A 23,131-nucleotide genomic window follows, 5' to 3' on the forward strand; every position below is an offset into this window, starting at 1 on the left:
GAACAGGATTGTGAAGTTGATTAATTATCACTTTCCCTTTGTTCTGAGAAGCTTCATTACCTTTACATTACCAATTCTGGGATCAGGAATCTATCATTTTCCTCAGCTTTATTACTTCATGGCTATACATTGGGATCTTGTTCCTGCCTTAAGATCTGGCTGTATTTTTTATTTTATTTAATTTTTTTTAAATTAACACCACTGGGGCTCTAGAATTACCTGCATTATCTGTGACCATGAACATTCACCTGCTTTTTTTGGCTAATCAACATCCCCACAGTAGCCACTAATAAATATCACTGTTCTATCTTACTTCCCAGACTTAGCTGACCTTAAGGAAAATCCTCAGGATTTTAGATTAGCAAATATATTGTTCACCATAAAAATCAACAGATTGAGCTGTGTTGATGTCTGTGTGTGTTTCTGTACATTAACAGTAATATGTTGAATATTCATGCTTTCCTGTTTCAGGTGTTACTGCCATGAAGGATCCATGCTTTTCTTTAAAAATAACAATCAATTTGATTTTGTTCAGGAGAATTAGTCTTTCATTCTGCATGATTAAGTTTCTATAAGAAGATCTTTTGGCGAATATATGATGTTTTTAAGAATAAATTGAGGTGGATGTTTGTGTTTTATGGTGAGAAAAGTCTCAATTATGAAAGCGGTGGTCAAATTCATTTGAAGGAAAACTGTTGGAGCACCAAAGCATTGTTCTCTTATCAGAAAATAACTGGAACAGTACTTGGTCATATGAACTGACCCATGTCTTCTCTAACATTGACATAACCATTTGGTCTTGCTTAGAGACAGTGATGGTTTAAAAAAGGGGGTCTTCAGCAATAACTGTAAGAATATGTTGTGGATGAACCTTATAAAGTAAAGAAATTTTATAAAATATAATTTCTGAAACACGTTCCCCATAAAAGCCACATGCTGTGAGGTGAACTGTAATATCCAGGATGCTGGTGGACCACTCCTCTCTCAAAGAGTAGTGAGGGGAAGTACACAAAATAGTCTTCTGTAGTATCAGAATATCAAAATAAACTAAAACTTCCTGTTCCAGTGCATCATGTGATTTACAGGAAATCACTACAGTTCCGTCTCTGCAGAATTTTGAACTCAGTAAATGTTTTCATTATTAAGGTTTAAAATGGCGTTATTTAAATATTGGAGGCTTCTGCGTGCCTTTTTCAGAAACATTCAATAACCTTTTGTACCCTCAGTAGTAGAAAGTAGGAAATGTTGATATGCTGAGGCTATTTAGAGTTTTCAGAAGTGTGGATGATAAATATAATCATTTGTCTTCAGTCTATATTTAATATTACAGATGTCAATCCATTGTTGAAACTTGGAAGTAAAGTGTTCTGGAGGTGGTGTAACATTTCATGTACATCAAATACAGACATAGTAGTCTTAAGAACTAAAAATATAATTCATTGTTTAAAAAGTTTGTACCATTGAGGGTTGATATCTTGAGGTTTTAAGAGTAAAAACATATTTAAATCATTTTTGTGTTCTGAATCACTGAAAGTCAGATTAAAGAGCTTTTGCTCCCCATCAGCTGACTTCTGCAGAGACAGGGAAATACACCGATTTCCCGTAAACCACATGGTGTCCTGAGTCTGAATTCCTTTATAAGGGCTCTCAACATCCCTGCCCATTTCAGTCTTTTCAGGACTGAACAAGACGAGACTGATACAGCAGAAGGTGGGTGATTCTTGATGTTTGTTGTTAATGAATACACTGATGCCTGACAATATTTTCTTTTCTTTATAAGGATTTTTTAGTTTTTTTAAAATTTTACTAGCATACTTTCATATTTTACCTGTGGCCCCTATAATGGGCCATTTATAGGTGTAGTATGAGAAAGAAATTCAGAAACTAAATGTTTTAAGAATTACTAAATGGTACTTTTTTACGTTTGATCACAATCTGATGACAATTGAGTGATTACCTGAAAATGACATTTTTATCCCCAAGCCAACATTTTGTTATATTCATCCACAGAGAAAAGATCCTGAGGACATCATCTAGAGTTTCACCGGTGAAGGCTCGTGTTAGTTCCCGTGTTGGTGTTTACTGAGTGGTCAGCCTCCAGAGAGCTGTCACGCTGTAGGTAAATCTTAATCACTCTGCACACTGCATGGGTTTGTCAGCGTTACCATGACAACGTGGAGCGCTCCATTCTAGTCCGTGTGTTCAGCATTGTCACAGTGGTGTTTTATCCCAGTCTGATTAACTGATTATTTAAAGGACATCAGTGGTTTCTGTACTCTTTGGGCATGATTTTCATAGCAGCTGAATTTAATGGGCCATGTTGATTATCAGAAATATATATTTTTTTTCTTTCTTGGTTAGTAAAACAAAGAAATCATAATAATAAAAAATAAGATTTTTAAAAGTATCAGTTTTTCTGAAACCAGTGGTTATCACTGATAAATCTGATTGCACTGTAATCTGGGATCAGTCATTTGCCATTCACATAAAGTTTAAAATGAATTTTCTCGTGTGGCATTTGCAAAAATCATATAATTTCTACATTATAATATAGACTGCAGTTAATCCAGCCACTCTTTCTGGTGGTCATGACCATCATCCAATTCCACTGGAGACTGGTTGAGTAAACAGCTCACCATCCTGGGAGTGATGACTCCTTGTGTCATGGTTGGTGGAAGTGCTTCCAATTCAAAACTTTCCTCAAACACTTATAATAAGAAATGAGAGAATTTTTTGTCGAACATCTTGTAAAGCTCAGCGGTTAGACCATCACAGCCCGGACTTTTATTATTTTTTAAACTCTTAATTGCCAGTAGAATTTCCGGTTCAGATACTGTATATCACCATCACAAGCTTCTTTATCTTCCAAGGAAATAAGTTTGTTTTTATTAATAGAGTCAAAAAAGGATTTGGCTGAATTATCACAATATCTCGACATGTATAAGTTATTATAGAATTTTGAGCAAAAAGCAGCTATCTCCTCAGGATTATCAAGAACTCCATCATTTGTTTGGAGACGATCAATAGAGATATTCATAGCACTGGATCTTTCCAACCTGAAGAAATAGGCTGAGTTTTGTTCTCCTTCTTCCAGCCATATTCCCCTGGATCTGATATAGGCTCCTTTAGCTTTGGCACTATACAGCTCATCTAACTTATTCTGTAGTTTGCAGTATTCAGTGTTCTGGGTATCTGTCAATGGTTCCTTAAAGGATAAAGCAGACAGCTACAAAAGAATTTCATCTTCTATTAATCTATTTTGTTTTGCTATATCACCTAAATTTTCTTAAGAATTTCCTTAATTCATATTTTAGAAGCTCCCAATTGCGTCCATAAGCTTTTTCTGATTCAGCCCTTTCCCAGTAAACCCGGATCAACTTGTCAATCTGTTGCTTGACCTTTTCATACTTAAGAAGGGAATTATTTAATTTCATTTAATTTTAGTGACGCTTTAGAAGTATGGACTGTAGAATTTTGTAATAAATTAACTGAAATATAAATGGCATTATGGTCAGTCAGTGGACTGTTGCTAATATTAATAGAGATATTATTGTTTCTTAATGTTTTAGAGATCAGCCAATAATCAATTCTGGATTGCCTTGACCGGTCTTTATTACACCAGGTGTACTGTATTACTTCTGGATACAATTATTTCCAGATGTCAGTTACATCAAATTTATCCATATATACTGTAAGATTTGAGTTTGGAGAAGTTGCTTTCCTTGGAGGGTGTCAATCTAGCATGTTATTCATTACTATGTTAAAATCACCTCCTAAAATCAGAAAGGCAGAGGGATATTTCCTCAATGCATATGAAAGTTTTTGATCTAGCATGTTAAAGAGAGTGCAGTTTTTTACACCAGAGTTGTATCCATAAATATTCACAATAACTACTATAAATTGATTGACCGCAATTACAATTAGCAAGAAGTGACCTGAATGGTCTATATTGGTTTCCAGAATACTACCATTAAAGTTATACCGCATAATCCCTATTGCAGCAGAATATTCTGACCCGTGTGACAGCCATATGTCATTGCCCCACTGTGACCTCCAAAATTTAGTGTCTTTAGATGTAAAGTGACTTTCCTGGAAAAAAACAGAAATCTACTTTGTGCCTCTTAGCATACAAAAATAAAGCCTTCCTTTTAGCATTATTTTTCAAACCCCTTTCACGCTTACATGCTTACATGACTGTTTTGACCCTTGAAAAAGGAAAAGGAATAAGGACAGAACAAAAGACAAGGATAAAATATAAAATACGAAATATAAAATAAGTATGAATTATACTAAAAATACAAAATATAAAATATAAAACTAAGTTCACAGTAGGTAAAAATAAAATATAATAAAAATATAATAAAATATAATAAATATAAATAAAGCAAGGTATGCTATATATGTATATAGAATATGTATATAAAATAGAATATATATAGGAAGTGTAAGAATGTAACAACTGTGTTGTGCAAAATTATATAAAATGAATAGTGTGTAGTGTGCAACAGTGTCCAAGGTGCAGACAGCAGCAGTACAGCGTGGTCACAAAGTGGAATAAGGTGATGAGGTAATGAGAGCAGTGGTATTGTCCAAGTGCAGATGTGCATAAGTCCTCTTTGTATGTAAACGGGAGCAGACTGTGCAACATGTATGTTTATGTATTGTGTGCACAGTCCTGAAATGTGCAAATGTGCAGGTGTACATTTGTGTTGTATATTGTGTGCCACAGTCCTGTAATGTGCAAATGTCCGGTGTGGTTGGAGTTCCAACACGTGTGTAGGAGCATAGTAGGTCTTATCAGTTGAGTCCTATGGGAGGTTCTGATTGAGAGACCGTATAGCCTGCAGGAAGAAGCTTCTCCTCAGTCTCTCGGTGTTGGCCTTCAGGGAGCAGAAGTGCTTCCCTGACCTCAACAGAGAGAAAAGTCCATTGTTGGGCTGAGGTCCTTCACGATCTTCCTGGCCTTGGTCCAGCACCGCTTGCTGTAGATTGAGTGCAGGTCAGGGAGCTTAGCAGGGATGATGCGCTCAGCTGATCGCACCACCCTCTGAAGAGCTCATCTGTCCTGCATGGTGCTGTTCCCGAACCAGGTGGTGATGTTTCCCATCAGGATGCTCTCTATGGTGCAGGATTAAAAGTTTCTTAGCACCTTATCAGGCAGTCTAAAGTCTCTCAAGCATCTGCGGTGGAAGAGGCTCTGCCGTGCCTTCTTCACCACGGTGTAGATGTGACAGGACCATGACGGGTCCTGCGTGATGTGAACACCGAGGTATCTGAAGCTGTCCACTCTCTCCACTGGGCTCTTGTTGATTACAGGGGTCTGGTAGTTCCTCTCTTGCTTTTTGCTGAAGTCCACTATCAGCTCCTTAGTCTTGCTGATGTTAAGGTGGAGGTTGTTCCTCTGGCACCAGTCCTCCAGAGTCTTAATCTCCTCCAGGGGGGTCGTCTCATTGTTGTCGGAGATCAATCTGACTACAACGGTGTCGTCAGCAAACTTGATAATGTTGGTGGAGTTGGTAGTGGCCATGCAGTCATACGTGTACAAAGAGTACAGCAGGGGGCTCAGAACAGTGCTGAGGGTGAGTGAGGCTGAGACATGTCTGCCCATCCTTACTACCTGTGGTCTACCAGTTAGGAAATTGGAGATCCACTGACAAAGAGATGGGCTGAGTCCCAGGTGCTCCTGCTTGGTGGTGAGTGTGGAGGTGATTATAGTGTTAAACGCTGAACTGTACAGTCAACATTCTAACATAATTCCTCTTTCTAGTGTCCAGGTGAGTGAGTGAAGTGTGATGGAGGTGGGAAATAGCATCGTCGGTTGAGTGGTTTGGGCGGTAGGCGAACTGTAATGGATCCAGTGTGTCTGGTAGTGAAGCGATGATGAAGACTCTGACCAGCCGTTCAAAGCACTTCATCACTACTGAGGTCAGGGCTACAGGGCGGTAGTTGTTGAGGGAAGCAGGATGAGGTTTCTTCGGGACAGGAACAATGATGGACTCTTTGAAGCACGTGGGGATTGCCGACTGTCTTAAGGAGAGGTTGAATATTTCTGTGAACACAGGTGCTAGCTGGTCAGCACAGGCTCTGAGGATTCGACCTGATATTCCATCTGATCCTGCTGCTTTCCTGGTGTTCACTCTCCTGAAGGCTCTCCTCACGTCATGCTCAGAGATGATGAATGCGTTTCTGGTGTTGGCAGTCTCTCCCTGTCTGCAGCCATTAGCATTAGCTGTAGCATTAGCTTTAGCATCATTAGCTGCAGCCTTGAAGCGAGCATAGAAGGTGTTCAGCTCGTCTGCCAGAGACACTTCCGCATTCATCATACCGGATGTTGGTGCTTTATAGTCTGTTATTGTCCTTAATCCCTGCCACAGGCTCCTAGAGTCACTCTGTTGGAGTTTCCTCCCGTAGTGCTGTTTCGCCTCTTTCACCGTTTTCCGCACATTGTATGATGCAGCCTTGTATAAGTTCATGTCACCTGATGCAAGTCCCGTGTTGTAGGCAGCGGTGCGAGATCTCAGAGCGTCGCGGCTGGTCTTATCCACCCATGACTTCTGATTGGGAAACATTCTGATGGTGGTTTTCTGCAGAGTATCATCTGTTATTTTCCCGATGAATCCCACAACCACTTCCTTAAACACATTGATGTCATCAGAGCTGCACTGGAACATGTCCCAGTCTGCGTCATCCAGAGCATCCTGTAGCATGGCCACCGATTGGTCCATCCAGCGTGAGACCTCCCTCTGAGCCAGAACTTCCTGCTTGAGCCTTTGTTTATATTTTGGCATGAGGAATATGGTGGCGTGGTCGGATTTCCCAAGCGGTGAGCAAGATTGTGCCTTGTAGCCATCTTTAACTGTTGTGTAGCAGTGGTCCAGTGTCCTTTCAACCTTGGTGGAGAAGCTGACGTGCTGATAAAAGTTCGGCACTGTGCGTTTGAGGTTGGCACTGTTAAAGTCCCCCACCACAATAAGCACAGCATCCCGGTGCTGAATCTGATGCTGTGTGAATGCTTCATGCAGCTCACATAAAGCAGTGTCCATGTCCGCCTGAGGTGGAATATAAACGGCACTGATTATGACTGAGGTAAACTCCCAAGGAAGATAAAAAGGATGACATTTGATGGTCAATAGTTCCAGGTTGGGTGTGCAGGAGCATGTGAGTGGAACAATGCTCGCGCTGTTGCACCATCTTCTGTTCACCATTAAACACACACCGCCTCCTCTCGACTTCCCCGATTCCAGTGTTCTGTCCATGCGGTGAACTGAGAAGAACTCGGCCGGCTGGATGGCGTGGTCCGGTACCGCTGGGTTCAGCCATGTCTCGGTGAAGCAAAGGAGATTGCAGTCCCGAATGTCTCTCTGGAACTTTACCCTGGCCCTGAGGTCGTCGAGCTTGTTCTCCAGCGACTGAATGTTGGCGAGCAGGATGCTAGGCAGAGGTGTGCGGTGTGCACGAGCTCTCAGCCTGTTCCTGACACTGGCTCATTTCCCCCAGGGCTGCCGCTTCGGGTCGCGTCCTTTGTTCTTCCTCAGGATCTCACTCGGCCAGCTTGGATCCAGGGTTAAAAACATTGAATTGTGAGTACATTGTATACCAATAGAAATATCTCTATCGTACTCAATGCGATTTAGAAGAATTTGCCAGTTTAAAAGTAGCCGACCTCACCGGCACCATCTTGGTCAGATGTTAGTATTTTCTACTTTATATACTTCCTCTTTTGTACATGTCTCATCCAGAATTAAAGCTCTAGCATCATAGACTGCTTTAGCCCAAATAAGAGAACTTCCTACTTATCTAGCAACATCTTTAGGTGGACTGTTGTGTTTGTTAAACTGTCTTAAACAGATTTTGAATATTTCTGACAGGAAACCAAAACTGTAAATTATCATTAAAAAATTTCATATTCACATGATAGATTCTAGAATATTCTATGAAAACCAGGAAACGAATGTTACTGCAAGAAGAACGGTACCTCTCAGATATGAATTTAAAAACTACTCAAAGTTTTAAGTTTGTTCATTTTTCTATGCAGGTTCAGCTGAAATTCCGGGGTCCTGCAGAACCCTCATTGTTCCTCCTCCCCACAACCTTTGCACTGAGCTGATATTGCGTCTTTCCTTAAACAGACTGATCAAAACCCTGATTTACTTCTTGATATCAGATACCAGCAACCAGACACCAATCATGGCACAATTTCATTGTTCCTCTCAAAGGTAAGCTTTCATATGATAAAACATTCAGTCATGTAGCTCAGGCGGCTTCCAGTTAGCAACCGCATGGAGTGGACGTGGAAAAGAGAAGTGAAATCAGATGCTCAGATTGACACTTAGTTTCTTCACTCCTTTATCTGCTCTTGTGTTAAGTTTACTTTTTAGGATATTTTTGACCTACAATGGCTACTGCATGACTCTGCGGTGGTATTAACGGTCGAGGATATCTCTGCGCTGCTGGATAAGCACCGTGTAGCGCTAGCGGCTGAATTTAAATCTTCATTTGGTTTATTGGTAATGAAAAAATGGACCAGATTCAAGCCAAAGTAAAGGACCACGGTCAGTGCTTACCTTCATTAGAATTTCTTACGGATGACCTGAGTCAGTGTGTAAGTGAGTTGGAAAATATCTGCTCCGGTCTTCAGGAAAACAACTCCAAGTTAAAGGCCAAAGTCACAGACCTAGAAGGTCGGAGCAGGAGACAAAATTTGTGTATTCTAGGCGTTCCAGAATCTACTGAAGGTGGACTCCCTACTAAATTCTTTTCAAAATTTTTGTGTGAGGTGTTTGTGAGTGAAACGCTCCCATCCCCACCAGAGATTGACAGAGCCCACCATATACCTACACCCAAACCCGCTTCAGGACAGAGACCTCGCCCGGTTATTCTCTGGGTTGTAGAAAATTACGCTCCAGAAGATTTAAGCCAGCGAGCTGAGTATATAGAAGTTATGACGGATGTGGTGTGGGTGGTTGGGTTGTGGAATCTCCAAAGCCAGTACTTTGTTAGAACTGTTTAGACAGTTTATCTTTCATTTGTCTGTCTGTGTTCTACACTTTTCTAAGTTCTAAGGCTGACACATGGCATTTCAATATAATCTATGCTTACCAACCTGCACTCTCTTTCAATGATAATGAATAGTTCTTTAAACTTTGTGAGCTGGAATGTTAGGGGACCAAACCATATGGTCAAAAGAGGGAAAGTGCTCTCACACCTTAAACAACTTAACACCACAATTACCTTTTTATAAGAAACTCACATTCGCAGTTCTGATACCTCTGGCCTCATGTCACACTGGGGTGGGCAGGATTACCACTCGACCTTTCAGGCCAAAGCTAGTGGGGTTTCAATTCTTATTAACCCAAACATCTCTTTTGAGCACCATAATATTATTCCAGACATGTATGGTCACTTTATCATTGTCTCAGGGAAATTATTTAATACTAATGTAGTGCTGGCGTAAGAAACTACAGACTGCTTCAACCCAGATTCCACTCCACAGTATACCCTTTGTTCAGTTATGGTTCTTGATGTCTTTCTGCCACTCCTAGACTAATAATTGATTGGATTAAGTGTTCTAAATGTTTGGTAAGGCTGCCAATTTAAAAATACCATATAGATAAAATGAATCAAATTAAATATATTTCTCTATGATATGTAAGCCTTTTTGGGAATGAGCTCTTTCAGATGTGTACCATGGAGTGGAATCTCGGTTGAGAGTGGAAGTGGAGAGGAATCTCACAACCAATTTTACATTCATAGTGACAAATCCAGGAAACTATTAGCTAATCAGATAAGCGGATTTAGAGCAAACCAACACACAGCAAAAATTCGAATGGAGAATGATGCATCACCACTGTTCACTCTAATATTAATGACGCATTTAGGAATTTTTACTCTTGATTATATACCTCTGAATTCCCAGAGGACCATAGTCCAGTTGAGAATTTTTTGACTCAACTAAATATCCCAATACTGTCCCCTGATTTTAGATTAAGATTAGAAGAGCCCATATCACAAGAGAAAATAATCTCAGCTATCTAATCACTGAAAATTGGTAAGTTTCTGTTCCCTGATGGGATTTTTGTTTTTAAATTATTCTCCTCATTCCTTGTACCACAACTAGCTTTGGTTTTATCAGAGTCTTTTTAACAAGGTAAATTCCCAGGATCATTTAATGAGGATTGTATAACCCTTATAGCAAAGAGGGATAAAGACCCAACAGAGTGCTCTTCATATAGACCAATCTCTCTTCTTAATGTGGATGTTAATATCCTTGCTAAAGTCCTAGCTCATAGATTAGAGAATATTCTATGCTCAATTATATCTGAGGATCAAACTGGTTTTATCAAAAACCATCATTTGTATTTTAATATTCAGCACCTTATGGATATCTTGTACACACCGTCAGATGGGATTCCCGAGTGTGTCCTCTCTTTGGATGCTGAAAAAGCTTTTGAGCATGTGGAATGGGAGGTCTTAAAAAAAATTCAATTTTGGACCATGTTTTATCACTTGCGTCAGATTATTATATTCAAGCCCTATCACTTCAGTCCTGATGAATTCACAGCACAGAATCTCAACCATTCAGCCTTCAGTGGGGAACTCGTCAAGGATGTCCTCTGAGTCCATTGTGTTTTAACCTTGCTATTGAGCCATTAGCAATTGCATTTCATAGTTGTAGGGATATACAGTATCTCACAAAAGTGAGTACACCCTTCACATTTTTGTAAATATTCTATTATATCTTTTCATGTGACAACACTGAAGAAATGACACTCTGCTACAGTTTAAAGTAGTGAGTGTACAGCCTGTATAACAGTGTAAATTTGCTGTCCCCTCAAAATAACTCAACACACAGCCATTAATGTCTAAACCATTGGTAACAAAAATGAGTACACCCCTAAGTGGAAATGTCCAAATTGGTCCCAAAGTGTCAATATTTTGTGTGGCCACCATTATTTCCCAGCACTGCCTTAACCCTCTTGGACATGGAGTTCACCAGAGCTTCATAGGTTGCCACTGGAGTCCTCTTCCAATCCTCCATGATGACATCACAGAGCTGGTGGATGTTAGAGACCTTGCGCTCCCCCACCTTCTGTTTGAGGATGCCCCACAGATGCTCAATAGGGTTTAGGTCTGGAGATATGCTTGGCCAGTCCATCACCTTTACCCTCAGCTTCTTTAGCAAGGCAGTGGTCGTCTTGGAGGTGTGTTTGGGGTTGTTATCATGTTGGAATACTGCCTTGCGGCCCAGTCTCCAAAGGGAGGGGATCATACTCTGCTTCAGTATGTCACAGTACATGTTGGCATTCATGGTTCCCTCAATGAACTGTAGCTCCCCAGTGCCGGCAGCACTCATGCAGGCCCAGACCATGACACTCCCACCACCATGCTTGACTGTAGGCAAGACACACTTGTCTTTGTACTCTTCACCTGGTTGCTGCCACACACACTTGACACCATCTGAACCAAATAAGTTTATCTTGGTCTCATCAGACCACAGGACATGGTTCCAGTAATCCATGTTCTTAGTCTGCTTGTCTTAAGCAAACTGTATGTGGGCTTTCTTGTGCATCATCTTTAGTAGAGGCTTCCTTCTGGGATGACAGGCATGCAGACCAATTTCATGCAGTATGCGGCGTATGATCTGAGCACTGACAGGCTGACCCCCCACCCCTTCAATCTCTGCAGCAATGCTGGCAGCACTCGTGCGTCTATTTCCCAAAGACGACCTCCGGATATGATGCTGAGCACGTGCACTCAACTTCTTTGGTGGACCATGGTGAGGCCTGTTCTGAGTGGAACCTGTCCTGTAAACCGCTGTATGGCCATGCCCACCATCCTGCAGCTCAGTTTCAGGGCCTTGGCAATCTTATAGCCTAGGCCATCTCTATGTAGAGCAACAATTCTTTTATTCAGATCCTCAGCAAGTTCTTTGCCATGAGGTACCATGTTGAACTTCCAGTGACCAGTATGAGAGAGTGATAACACCAAATTTAAAACACCTGCTCCCCATTCACACCTGAGACCTTGTAACACTAATGAGTCATATGACACCGGGGAGAGTAAATGGCTAATTGGGCCCAATTTGGATATTTCCACTAAGGGGTTTACTCACTTTTATAATAATAATAATTTGCCTTTGTTTGTCACATATACATTACAGCATTCTTTTCTTTGCATATCCCATCCTCAGAGGTTGGGGTCAGAGCACAGGGTCAGCTATGATACAGCACCCCTGGAGCAGAGAGGGTTAAGGGCCTTGCTCAAGGGCCCAACAGTGGCAACTTGGTAGTGCTGGGGCTTGAACCCCCGAGCTTCCAGTCAACGACCCAGAGCCTTAACCACTTGAGCCACCTCCGCCCCACTTGGTGCCAACAGTTTTTGCCAACATTACTGGCTGTGTGTTGAGTTATTTTGCGGGGACAGCAAATTTACACTGTTATACAGGCTGTACACTCACTACTTTACATTGTAGCAGAGTGTCATTTCTTCAGTGTGAGATACTCCCTTTATGCAAATAATCTTTTACTTTTCATATCGGATCCTGTCACCTCCCTGCCACCTTTGCTGTCACTGCTCATTAAATTCGGACATTTTGTCGGGACATAAACTAAATTTGCACGAAAGCGAACTGTTTCTGCAAAATAGTGAAACACTAATAACAGAAATGCACAACCTCACTTTCAAGATAGTAAAAAATCAGTTTACCTATCTTGGTATCACAGTTACAAAAAACAAAAGTACCTTTTTACAGAAAATTTTGATGGGTTGCTAAATCAAACAAAAAGGGAATTGGGACAATGGTCACCATTGTCCATGCCCCTGGTGGGATGAATTAATGTAATTAAAATGAATATTCTCCCTAAATTTTTATATCTTATTCAGTCTGCAGCTGTTTTTATTCCCAAATCTTACTTTGATGCATTGGATTCAATTATATCATCTTATCTTTGGAAAGGTAAGCATCCTCGATTGAACAAGTCCCTACTCCAAAGATCTAAAAGAGAGGGATGCATGGCTTTACCCAATTTTCGTTTATATTCTGGGCAGCAAACATTCGTTCTCTCTCCTTTTGGGCATATTTCCATAACCAACCTAATCGGCCTGCCTGGGTGGAAATGGATATAAACTCTGTCAAAAGCCTCGCTGTCTCTGCACTCCCCATCCCCTCAGTTAAATCAATCAATAACTCAGTTATTAGGCATACACTGAGAGTATGGGCTCAGTTCAGAAAGTCCAGTGGTTTTTTGGACTTTATTCTTTCTATCCTTATCGTCTCTAACCATCTCTTTCAACCTTCTTTACATGCCCCAGTATTTCAAGAATGGCACAGTAAGGGCATTAAGCTTTGCAAAGACCTTTTTATTATTCAAAAATTTGCATCGTTTGAACAGCTGTCTGAAAGGATAAATCTATCCAAATCTCACTTTTTCAGATATTTTCTTTTTCAGATACATCATTAGCTCTTTGATAACAAACATCCCTGAGGCTACTCATGCAAATATTATAGATAAATTGTTTTGTCTGTCCCTGCTGCATAAAGGCCTAATATCCACTATTTATGGCATATTAATGGGTTTGAGTTACACTGCCTCCTGGTGGTCCGGCAGCAATTCCCGGGGCAGGGCGCCAGCCCAGCCACAGAAGAGTTAACTCTCAGTGCCAGTCCCAAGTCCGGATAAAAATGGGGGGGGTTGCGACAGGAAGGGCATCTGGTGTAAAACCTGTGCCAAATCATGCGGATCAAATGATCCGCCACAAAACAGCGGACGCTGCCATCATGCAGGACAAATGCTAGGAAAAAAAAATGGGTTTGAGTTACACCACTTTGAATAAAATTAAATTATGCTTGGCAAAAAGACCTAAACCTGACACTCTCAGATGATACATGGAACTGGATTCTCAAGCTTGTCATCTCAACCTCCTCATGTGCCCAGCACTCCTTATTACAGTTTAAGGTTGTACATAGGGCTCATTTCTCCAAAGTTAAGCTTTCTTACTTCTACCCAGATGTTGATCCCTGCTGTGATAAATGTAAAAGTGGAGAGGCGTCTCTCATTCATATGTACTAGACATGCCCTAATTTGGAAATGCCCAAAAATTTTGGAGGGAGGTCTTTCAAACCCTGTCTATCGTACTGAGTTGTAATCTTAAACCAGACCCCCTGGTTGCTCTTTTTGGCTTTACTGGAGAGGATGATAGGCACCTAACCCCAGCTAAATGTCCATTATTTTCTTTTGCATCCCTCCTAGCCAGGCATTCTCTTTTATTTAAGTGGAAGGATACCACCTCTCCCACTCACGCCCAGTGGCTTAGAGATATTATGTCCTATTTGTCCCTGGAGAAGATTCATTATTCAATCTGTAACTCAGGCTTGAAATTTCATCAGGGGTGGGGGCCCTTCCTTCACTTTTTTCAAATAAATTTATAGTTTACCCCCAATTTTTTTTTGATTGGTTGGTTTTCTCAGGTTTATGGCTTTTTTATTTTTATTTTTTTCCCCCTCTTTCTTTGCACACAAAACCTAGACTTCCAGCTCCAGTTTTTTTTCTCTTTTTCAATCTATTTATTTATTTTTTCTCTTTCCTTTCTTTAACTATACATGGTGTTTAGCCTCTCAGACATGTAAGGCTGGAATTGGAGGTGTGGTTGGGTGGGGTGGGTGGGGTGGGTGGGGTGGGTGGGTAGGTGGGGGGTAGTATAGGGGTGCACTGTTAGGGGTTTATAAATAAGACAATACAGGTGTGCCTTGAAACTCACACTAAACGTTTACCATATATGTTATGTCTCTCTTAAAAAATCAATAAAAATATTGTTGAAAGTTATGCAGCTCCAACGATGCACTTCAATAAATTCTACCAAAAAGGCAGCCTTAAGTAAATGGACATGGCAGTCAGCCATTGAATATAAGAATATAACCTTATAGGTCATTTCAGTTACATAGAAAATGAGAGGAAAGCCTGTCAAATTTCTTCATTAAATTATAAACACAGGGTGTTGTGTGGTTAGGATCAACAGTACCTTACCTTACAGTACCTTACACTAATCCATGAGCCTTTCATTTTGTGTAGGAAAGAAGACATGAAAAAACAACTGAATGAAATCAGTAGAACCAGCAGATCAATAAAAGGATTCATCACCAGATATATTCTAAACACCAAGACAGTACTTGATGGTGAAAGTGTGAAGAGAGTGGCATTTGGAGAAAAACAGAAAAACAAACCTCATAAAACCATATTAATAGTTGGAGAAACTGGAGTGGGGAAGTCGACTCTCATCAACTCCATGGTCAACTACTTGCTGGGTGTCGAGAGTGAAGACAGAATTTGGTGTGAGATCATAGAGACAAAAGGAGACCAAACTGATTCTCAGACTCATGCAGTCACAGTGTATGATGTGTTTACTGAACACTGCCCATTCTCTCTGACCGTCATCGACACACCGGGATTCGGAAGTACTGAAGGAAAAAAGGAGGATTTGAGTGTTGCTGAAAGTTTACATGAGTTATTTAAATCTAAAAATGGAGTTCATGAACTTGATGCAGTGTGTCTGGTGATGTTCTCCAGCACTGTTCGACTCACTGAAAGACTGTACTATGTTTTCAATGCAGTTCTCTCCTTATTTGGCAATGATGTGGAGAAAAATATTGTCCTCTTCATCACACATGCATCAGCAAAGTCTAATAATGCCATTAAAGCCATCAAGGAATCCAAAGTCCCATGTGCCCTGACTGCTGAAGGAGATCCTGTGTATTTCAGATTCAACAACAGTCACTATGAAGACTTTGATGATGAGAAAATATCAGATGATTATCAAGCATCATTGAAACTGTTAAACACAACCATGGAGAGCTTTCTGACCTTTCTGAAAGAAATTAAACCCATAAACCTGAAGAAAACTGAGGAAGTGCTGAGAAGCCGCAAACAACTGACTGCATCCATCTCCAATATACAGGATAAGATCAAACTAATGGAACTGAAACAGAAAGAGCTCAAGGACACAAAAGAGGCTTTAAAGAAACACGAGAAAACAATCGACAGCCAAAACTGGGAATATTACGTAAATGAACCTTACAAAGAAAAGGAATCAATAAAAAAAAGCTTTTGGAGCATGTTCCCAGAAGCCACTTGCTGTAGAGTCTGTGAGGAGAACTGTCATTACCCAGGATGCTGGTGGGTCAGTGATCTCTCCTGGTGTAGTGTCATGGACAGTATGGGAAATTGCACAGTGTGTACTGGAAAGTGTCACTACACTAAACATGTTAAAGAGGGGAAAATCTATGTGACGAAGACAAGGAAGGTCAAGAAGACTAAGGAAGATCTGAAAAAGAAATACGAGACAAAGTATGGCGACATCAAGAACTTTATGAGTGGAATAGAGAATGACGTGAGAGAAATGGAAAAAGAGAAAATCAGACTGGTGAAAGAGTGTCATGACTGTGTTATCTTGATGGAGGACATCGCCTTGAAGAGTGACTCTGTGTTTACGCTGCAGCATCTGGACTTTCTGATTGAGAAAGTGAAGGAAACAGGAAACACAGATCAAGTGCAGAAACTTGAAGAGATGAAAAAAAGAATGGAGGAAAATTCAGCAAAGGCGTTTTCTGTTTTTAAATCCATGCAGTAAATAATGCACTAAATCTGTCATTTCTTTTAAAGTTGTGAAATTTTCTCTATATTGGATCATCACATCGAACCCTCTAACATAATACAACAGTAACAATATCACTAAATATGACTTTAAATTAATAACATTCATTATATATTCATCAGGATCATTTAAATTCCAAGAGTTAATGAACATAAAATAAGAGTAATGATGATCTTACATAAGTATTCATTAAAACTTCTATTTGTTTGTATAACCTATGTATTTTCTATTTTCTTTATGTGAAAATGAGTAGTCCAGCGATTAGTGAATTTTAGCACAGGATTTGTTTGCTTCTGTCAGGAGGTTCATATGTGGAAGTAGATTCAACAATCATTATGTAATCATTTATTTTGACACAATCTGGTCATTAAACATGATTCTCAAATGGCCTTGTGGAGCTCCTCACAGTTCTGTATGGAATAAAGATAAAACCTAAAAACTAAAGATGTGATAAACAACTCTTCAGAGAAGATGAGATCTGACTTTGTTGGTGAATTGTTCATAGTTACATCATCAGGTCTTTCTTAATTCCTTGTTTGTGAAAACTACATGAAAAAGAAGAAGAAGCTCAGTGTGGCTAGAAAAAAGACATGAAAGAAAGGAGAAAGAAGCAGCCTGGTGGTGGTTCAGCAAACACAACTAGTGCAGGAACTTGAAGAACTGGTGACCAGCTCCCAGAACTTTCTGGAACTCATGAGAAGATGATTTTCAGCTGGATGCATGTCAATCTTTATAATCAATGTCTGATCCTCCACAACATCCTTCAACATTGGTCTATGATCACTTTCATGAATGGTTTCCTACATAACCCACAATAGCAGTCGACTTCCTGATGGTGGATCAGTGGGGTTTGTCTTCATCTTTACTTCATCTTCTACTCCAGTCCTTTTATTCTGACCAGCTCACCTTCCTCCTCATCTATACACCCTGCTCAAACAGAACAAACTTGAAAGCCCTCTGGCTGTGAAGAAGCATGAAGTCTGAACCCCAATAGACTCCATAATACTCAAATTCTCTGTTCCTGGACTGTGGTATCTTTAGTGTTAGACTGGTAACAGCTCGCACATGCCTCCTGTGGTCAGTAGGACCTCGGGATGAATAAGCTTTGCTCATTAACAGTATAGTGTATGAATAGATTACTGTCCTGTCTCTCTGAAACATCTGTGTACTCTGCTTGTGTACTTGTGTGCTAGATTTATACACCACAGTTACTGCATGAACTTTAATGAATCTTCTTTACCTAAATTATCTGTAGGAGTGGATGCACTGTGCTTCTGCCATGTAATTGGCTAACTGGATAAATGTACAAGTGTTCCTATTAATGTGGCAGTGAGTGTTAATAAACTATATGTTTTAAGTTCATGTTTTTTTTGCCTATATATTGAAACTGATTATATTTAGTGAACTGATAAATATAACAAACCAGCAAGAATTTACACACAGAATTCATTTTTGAGTAAAGTTCCACATAATGACTTTCTCTTTGTAACTTTACTAAGCAATAAAAATTGGTTATACTCTTTTATTGTTATTATTATTATTGTTGTTGTTGTTGTTATTATTATTATTATTATTATTATTATGTATCTTCTCCTCCTCTCACAGATTTTCTTTGAAAATGCCAAGTGCTAAAATTACTAAAGTTTTCACTTTAATGTCACAGGCTGAATAAAAGCAGGATTTTTTTTTTTTTATAAAATGTGCAAATAACACAAACATTCTTTATAATAATGAACTCTTTGTAAAGCATATTTGTGAGATGCAAGAAGTAGAATGAACCTAAGCTTTAAATAATAAGTTGTAATATAAGTGCCTTAATATTACAATAATGGATCATTAAGAGACATGATTAATCCTTTTTTAAAGTTAGTATTAATATTTTAGCTAGCTAGCTAAGCTGGTTAAAGTGGGTAGTATTTAGCTTTAGATTAATTTAGAATTTATCTTTCCCAAAGATGGAACAAAAATTGCTCCTGATTTAAAAATTTTAATGACATTTCTGGTTGTCTTGAATCCATATTAATAAGACTTTAATAAGAAAATGCAGAGCAAACAAGTCCAAACCTTAATTCACAATTATAAACAGTTAAAGATATTTGAAAAGAGAATCAAATTACAAAATAAGCAGTCAGTGAGGCTACTGCGCTAACCATTGGTGTGAGTATGGCTAAAAATGCTAATACCCGTAAGTGTCCTCACTGCTCAGCTGAAGACAGGTGTTGACAAAGAAGAGGGGTGGTAGATAGCCCAGGATGCATTGGAATAGTGTAAGGTTGGTGGAGGTGTTCTGGACATATTTGGCCCAGACAAGAAAATTTGCTCCATCAGTGCTGTTCCCAACTGAAATAGGCTTATAGGAAGCAGCCCAGCTCCTGATTGACTCACTGAGCCTGGCCATTGGTTTGGGGGAGATATGATTCCTAGACCCTCACAGAATGCTTGCCATATACTGGGGCCCCCAATCAGACACGATATACCATAGTTTACATTTCTGCTATTTAGCAGACGTGCCTTCATCCCGAGTGACTTACATTTTATCTCATTTTATACAACTGAGCCTAACTAAGGGCCTTGCTCAGGAGCCCGGCAGTGGCAGAACCTGGGATTGGAACTCACAACCTTCTGTTCAGTAATCCAACACTTTTACCACTAAGCTACCAAATCCTCACTTAGTTCTGAAACATGTGGTCCAGGAGCACATTGGCTATTTCCATGGATGTGGAGGGGCCCCATAGGAGTACCAGTTTGCAGGCCATGGAGAACCCATCTAATGCTACCAGAATGGTTGTGAATCCTTGTGAGCTCAGGGGGATGGTTATGATTTCGACCGCATTGTGGGATCACAGGCTGGTGGGGATGTAGAACTTGGGTGGTGGTTCTGTGGCTTGGGCTGGTTGGATACCCTCCATAATTTCCCATCGGATGGGGGCAATGAATATGAAGGGTGGGAGGATTGGCTCAGGGGCCAGTGGTTGATCCACCAGGTCGTGACAATGAGAGATTGCATCTGTATTAATGTTTTTTTTATCCTGGGTGTTAGGTTACTGTGAAATTAAATCTAGTAAAGAAGAGAGCCCACCAAGCTTGACAGGGATTTAACGGCTTGGCATTCTTGATGTCTTTAAGGATTTGGTGGTTGGTGATTACTTTAAATGGATGGAGTGCGCCTCCAGCCAGTGCCTTCACTCCTACAGGCCTTTAATGGACATTAGCTCTCTCAGTGGTAAGTTTCCTTGAAAAATAGGTGCAGGAGACTCGTTTGCCCAGACACCTGTATTGGTGAGAGAGCTTCTTTAAGCTTCTTGGGCCGCAGGTACAAGAGGCAAAAGGTACAGGTAGTGGACGGTTACAGAATTGAACCCCCAGTAATTGATGCATGGTTGCAGCCCCCTGTCCCATTTCTCTACGAAAAAGAACCCTACAACTGCTGGTGACATGGATGGGAGGACAAAGCCTGCCACTAGTGTTTCCATGATATACTCTTCAATGGCCTTGGTTTCTGGTCCCAGGAATGGATAGATAAAGCACCTGGGAGGTGATGCACTGGGCAGGAGCTCTCACAATCCCAGGAGCAATGTGGGGATAGGTGTCTAGCTCACTTCTTATTGAACACCTCTTTGAGGTCCTGGTACTCCTTGGGAATGATTATGGGGGCGGTGGCAGAAGTGTGGTAGTGCGGCAAGGGAGGCAGATGCTATGTTGCAAACACTGTTGAATGCAGCTGGTGGACCAGTGAGTAAGTTCTTTGCATGGCCAATCCAGAGTCTATGAGCTCTAAGAAAGAAAGAACCTCATTATGACCTTGCAGTTGTATAAGCAACGACAGACTGTAGGGGTAGGAACTGAGGCTCACCTTGATGGCTCTAGATTCTGGTTTCTCTGGGCATGTGGCACAGCAATGTCTTGCTTGGCTGCAGTAAAAGCATAGTTGCAATCATAGCCTCTGTTGTTATCCTCAGCAAAAACTCGGGTTTTACCCACCTGCATGGGCTCAGGCATGTCCATGACACAGGCAGTAGCAGCTCAAGACGGCCCAGGGTTGGATCGAAGGGTGCAGCAAACATAGAAGATTATCCATTCTGATTGCCAGTGTGACATACTGCGTGAAGGTAATGTCCTGCTCTTTGTACACTAGTTCTGTCAGCAATGCAGGGGTCTTTCCCCAAATACTGCTGTAAAGCTGATTTTTGTTTTTTTAAAAATTCAGATTTATTTTATTGTACAATAACAGTTAGGTAGATTTTATGTTATTGAACACGACTTCAAACAGTGTTTATTTAACCCTACTTTACATTGAGTATGCTTTCTTTCTGCTTTGTGCAGGTCTATTTTGAAAATTAGATTAGATTAGATTAGATTCAACTTTATTGTCACTGCACATGTGGGTACAAGGCAACGAAATACAGTTAGCATCTAACCAGAAGTGCATTTTCGCAGTGCAAATAATTAGCATATATAATCATTATATAAACAATAAATAATTTGCATATATAATCAATATATAAAAATATATAAATAATTTGCATATATAAACAGTAAACAGAGGGAAGTAAATACAATGAGTGCAAATGAGCAAATGATTATAGGTGGTGCAATAAAGAAGGTATTGTATACCATGATAATAATTAAATATGTAAACAGTATACAGAGGAGTTATGTACAATGAGTGCAATGATTTAGATGTGTGCAATGAGGAAGATATTGTATACCATGATAAATATTTGCATATGTAAACTGTACACAGAAAGGGTTATATACAGAAAAAGGTACACTGATAATAATGTGTTCAGTCAATGTGTGTGTGATCGGGTGGAGGCAGAGTTCAGAAAAGAAACAGCTGTGGGGAAAAAGCTGTTCCTAAACCTGCTTGTCTTGGTCCGGAGGCTCCTGTAGCACCTCCCAGAAGGCAGGAGGGCAAAGAGACTATTGGCAGGGTGAGAGAAGTCCTTTATGATTTTGCATGCTCTGCCGAGACAACGCTTCCTGTAAATGTCCTCGATCTTAGGAAGTGGAACTCCTACGATGCATTGGGCAGTTTTCACCACCCTCTGCAGCACTTTCTGGGCTGACACAGTGCAGTTCCCATACCAGACAGTGATACAGCCGGTCACGATGCTCTCAATGGTGCAATGGTAAAAGTTCACAAGGATGTCTGAAGAGACATGGTTCTTCCTCAGAGCCCTCAGGAAGAAGAGGCGCTGGTGAGCCTTCTTGACCAGACTGGAGCTGTTGGTAGTCCAGAAGAGATCCTCAGAGATGTGGATACCCAGGAATTTGAAGCTAGTGACACGGTCCACCACCTCTCCATTGATATGAATGGGTCTGTGTGTGTCACCTTTCTCCTTCCTGAAGTCCACTATGAGCTCCTTGGTCTTCATAGTGTTGAGCAGCAGGTTGTTGTCAGCACACCATGCAGCTAGACGGTCCACCTCCTCTCTATACACTGACTCATCATTGTCTCTGATGAGTCCAATCACCGTGGTGTCATCTGCAAACTTGATAATTGTGTTTGAACTATGTACAGACTTGCAGTCATAGGTGAAGAGAGAGTAGAGGAAAGGACTCAGCACACAGCCTTGTGGTACTCCGGTGCCAAGGATGAGGGTGGAAGAGCATTGGCGATCTATCCGAACATGCTGGGGCCTGTTGCTCAGAAAGTCTATGAGCCAGTTGCATAGTGATGCATTGATGCTCAGGTCTCCAAGTTTGGTGACTAACATGGAAGGGATGACAGTGTTAAACGCTGAACTAAAGTCCAGGAAAAGCATTCTGGCATAGGTGTCTTTATTGTCTATGTGAGAGAGGACTGAGTGCAGCGCTGTGGATACTGCGTTCTCTGTGCTCCTGTTCTGACAGTAAGCAAACTGATGAGGGTCAAGGGTGGCAGGAAGACAGGTTTTGAGGTGTGCCAGGACCAGCCGTTCAAAGCACTTAGTGATGATGGGAGTGAGCGCTACTGGGCGGTAGTCATTAAGGCAGGATGCAGTGGAGTTTTTTGGTACAGGCACAATGGAGGAGGTCTTAAGGCAGGTGGGCACAATAGCTTGGGCTAGAGACAGGTTGAATAAGTCCGTAAGGACCCCCGGGGATGAAGGGTTGATGGGCCTGTAGTTGTGAATGGCCTGAATGCCCTGCCACATCTGCTGGGGATTGGAGTTGGAGCAGTGTTCTTCAATACTCAGCTTGTAGCAGTACTTGGCCATCTTAATGCCCTGCCTCAGATTGGCCCTGGCTGTACTATAGGCCTGTGCATCACCAGATCTAAAGGCGGTGTTGTGGGCCTTCAGTAAGAGGCGAACCTCTTTGTTCATCCAAGTACAGCGGAAAGCGTAGCCTTCAATATCCAAGTGGGAACCACAGGTCACCTGAGTGGCAAACATGCTCCAGTCAGTGTGTTGAAACCGGTCCTGAAGTTCAGTGTCTGCCCCCACTGGCCACACTTTGATTGTCTTTATTGTTGGCCCCACACGTTGGATGAGTGGTA

The 23,131-nt window shown here is 40.9% G+C and overlaps 1 protein-coding gene across 6 annotated transcripts; it reads left to right on the forward strand.

Moving 5' to 3' along the window:
• Positions 1-1,660: 1,660 nt before the first annotated feature.
• On the forward strand, positions 1,661-18,009 carry LOC131362776 (uncharacterized). 6 transcript variants are annotated; one of them, XM_058405241.1, is made up of 5 exons: positions 1,686-1,710; positions 2,011-2,115; positions 7,498-7,580; positions 8,036-8,216; positions 15,069-18,009. In XM_058405241.1, the coding sequence occupies exons 4-5, from the start codon at positions 8,188-8,190 to the stop codon at positions 16,621-16,623; spliced, it is 1,584 nt and encodes a 527-aa protein (XP_058261224.1). In that variant the 5' UTR covers positions 1,686-1,710; positions 2,011-2,115; positions 7,498-7,580; positions 8,036-8,187; the 3' UTR covers positions 16,624-18,009. The 6 variants fall into 6 exon arrangements, with proteins under 6 accessions (XP_058261071.1, XP_058261142.1, XP_058261378.1 ...); XM_058405320.1 differs by having other exon boundaries at positions 1,688-1,710; positions 2,011-2,119; XM_058405088.1 differs by lacking the exon at positions 7,498-7,580 and having other exon boundaries at positions 1,661-1,710.
• Positions 18,010-23,131: the final 5,122 nt, after the last annotated feature.

The sequence above is a fragment of the Hemibagrus wyckioides genome, linkage group LG01, assembly GCF_019097595.1.
Source record: "Hemibagrus wyckioides isolate EC202008001 linkage group LG01, SWU_Hwy_1.0, whole genome shotgun sequence".
NCBI lineage: Eukaryota > Metazoa > Chordata > Actinopteri > Siluriformes > Bagridae > Hemibagrus > Hemibagrus wyckioides.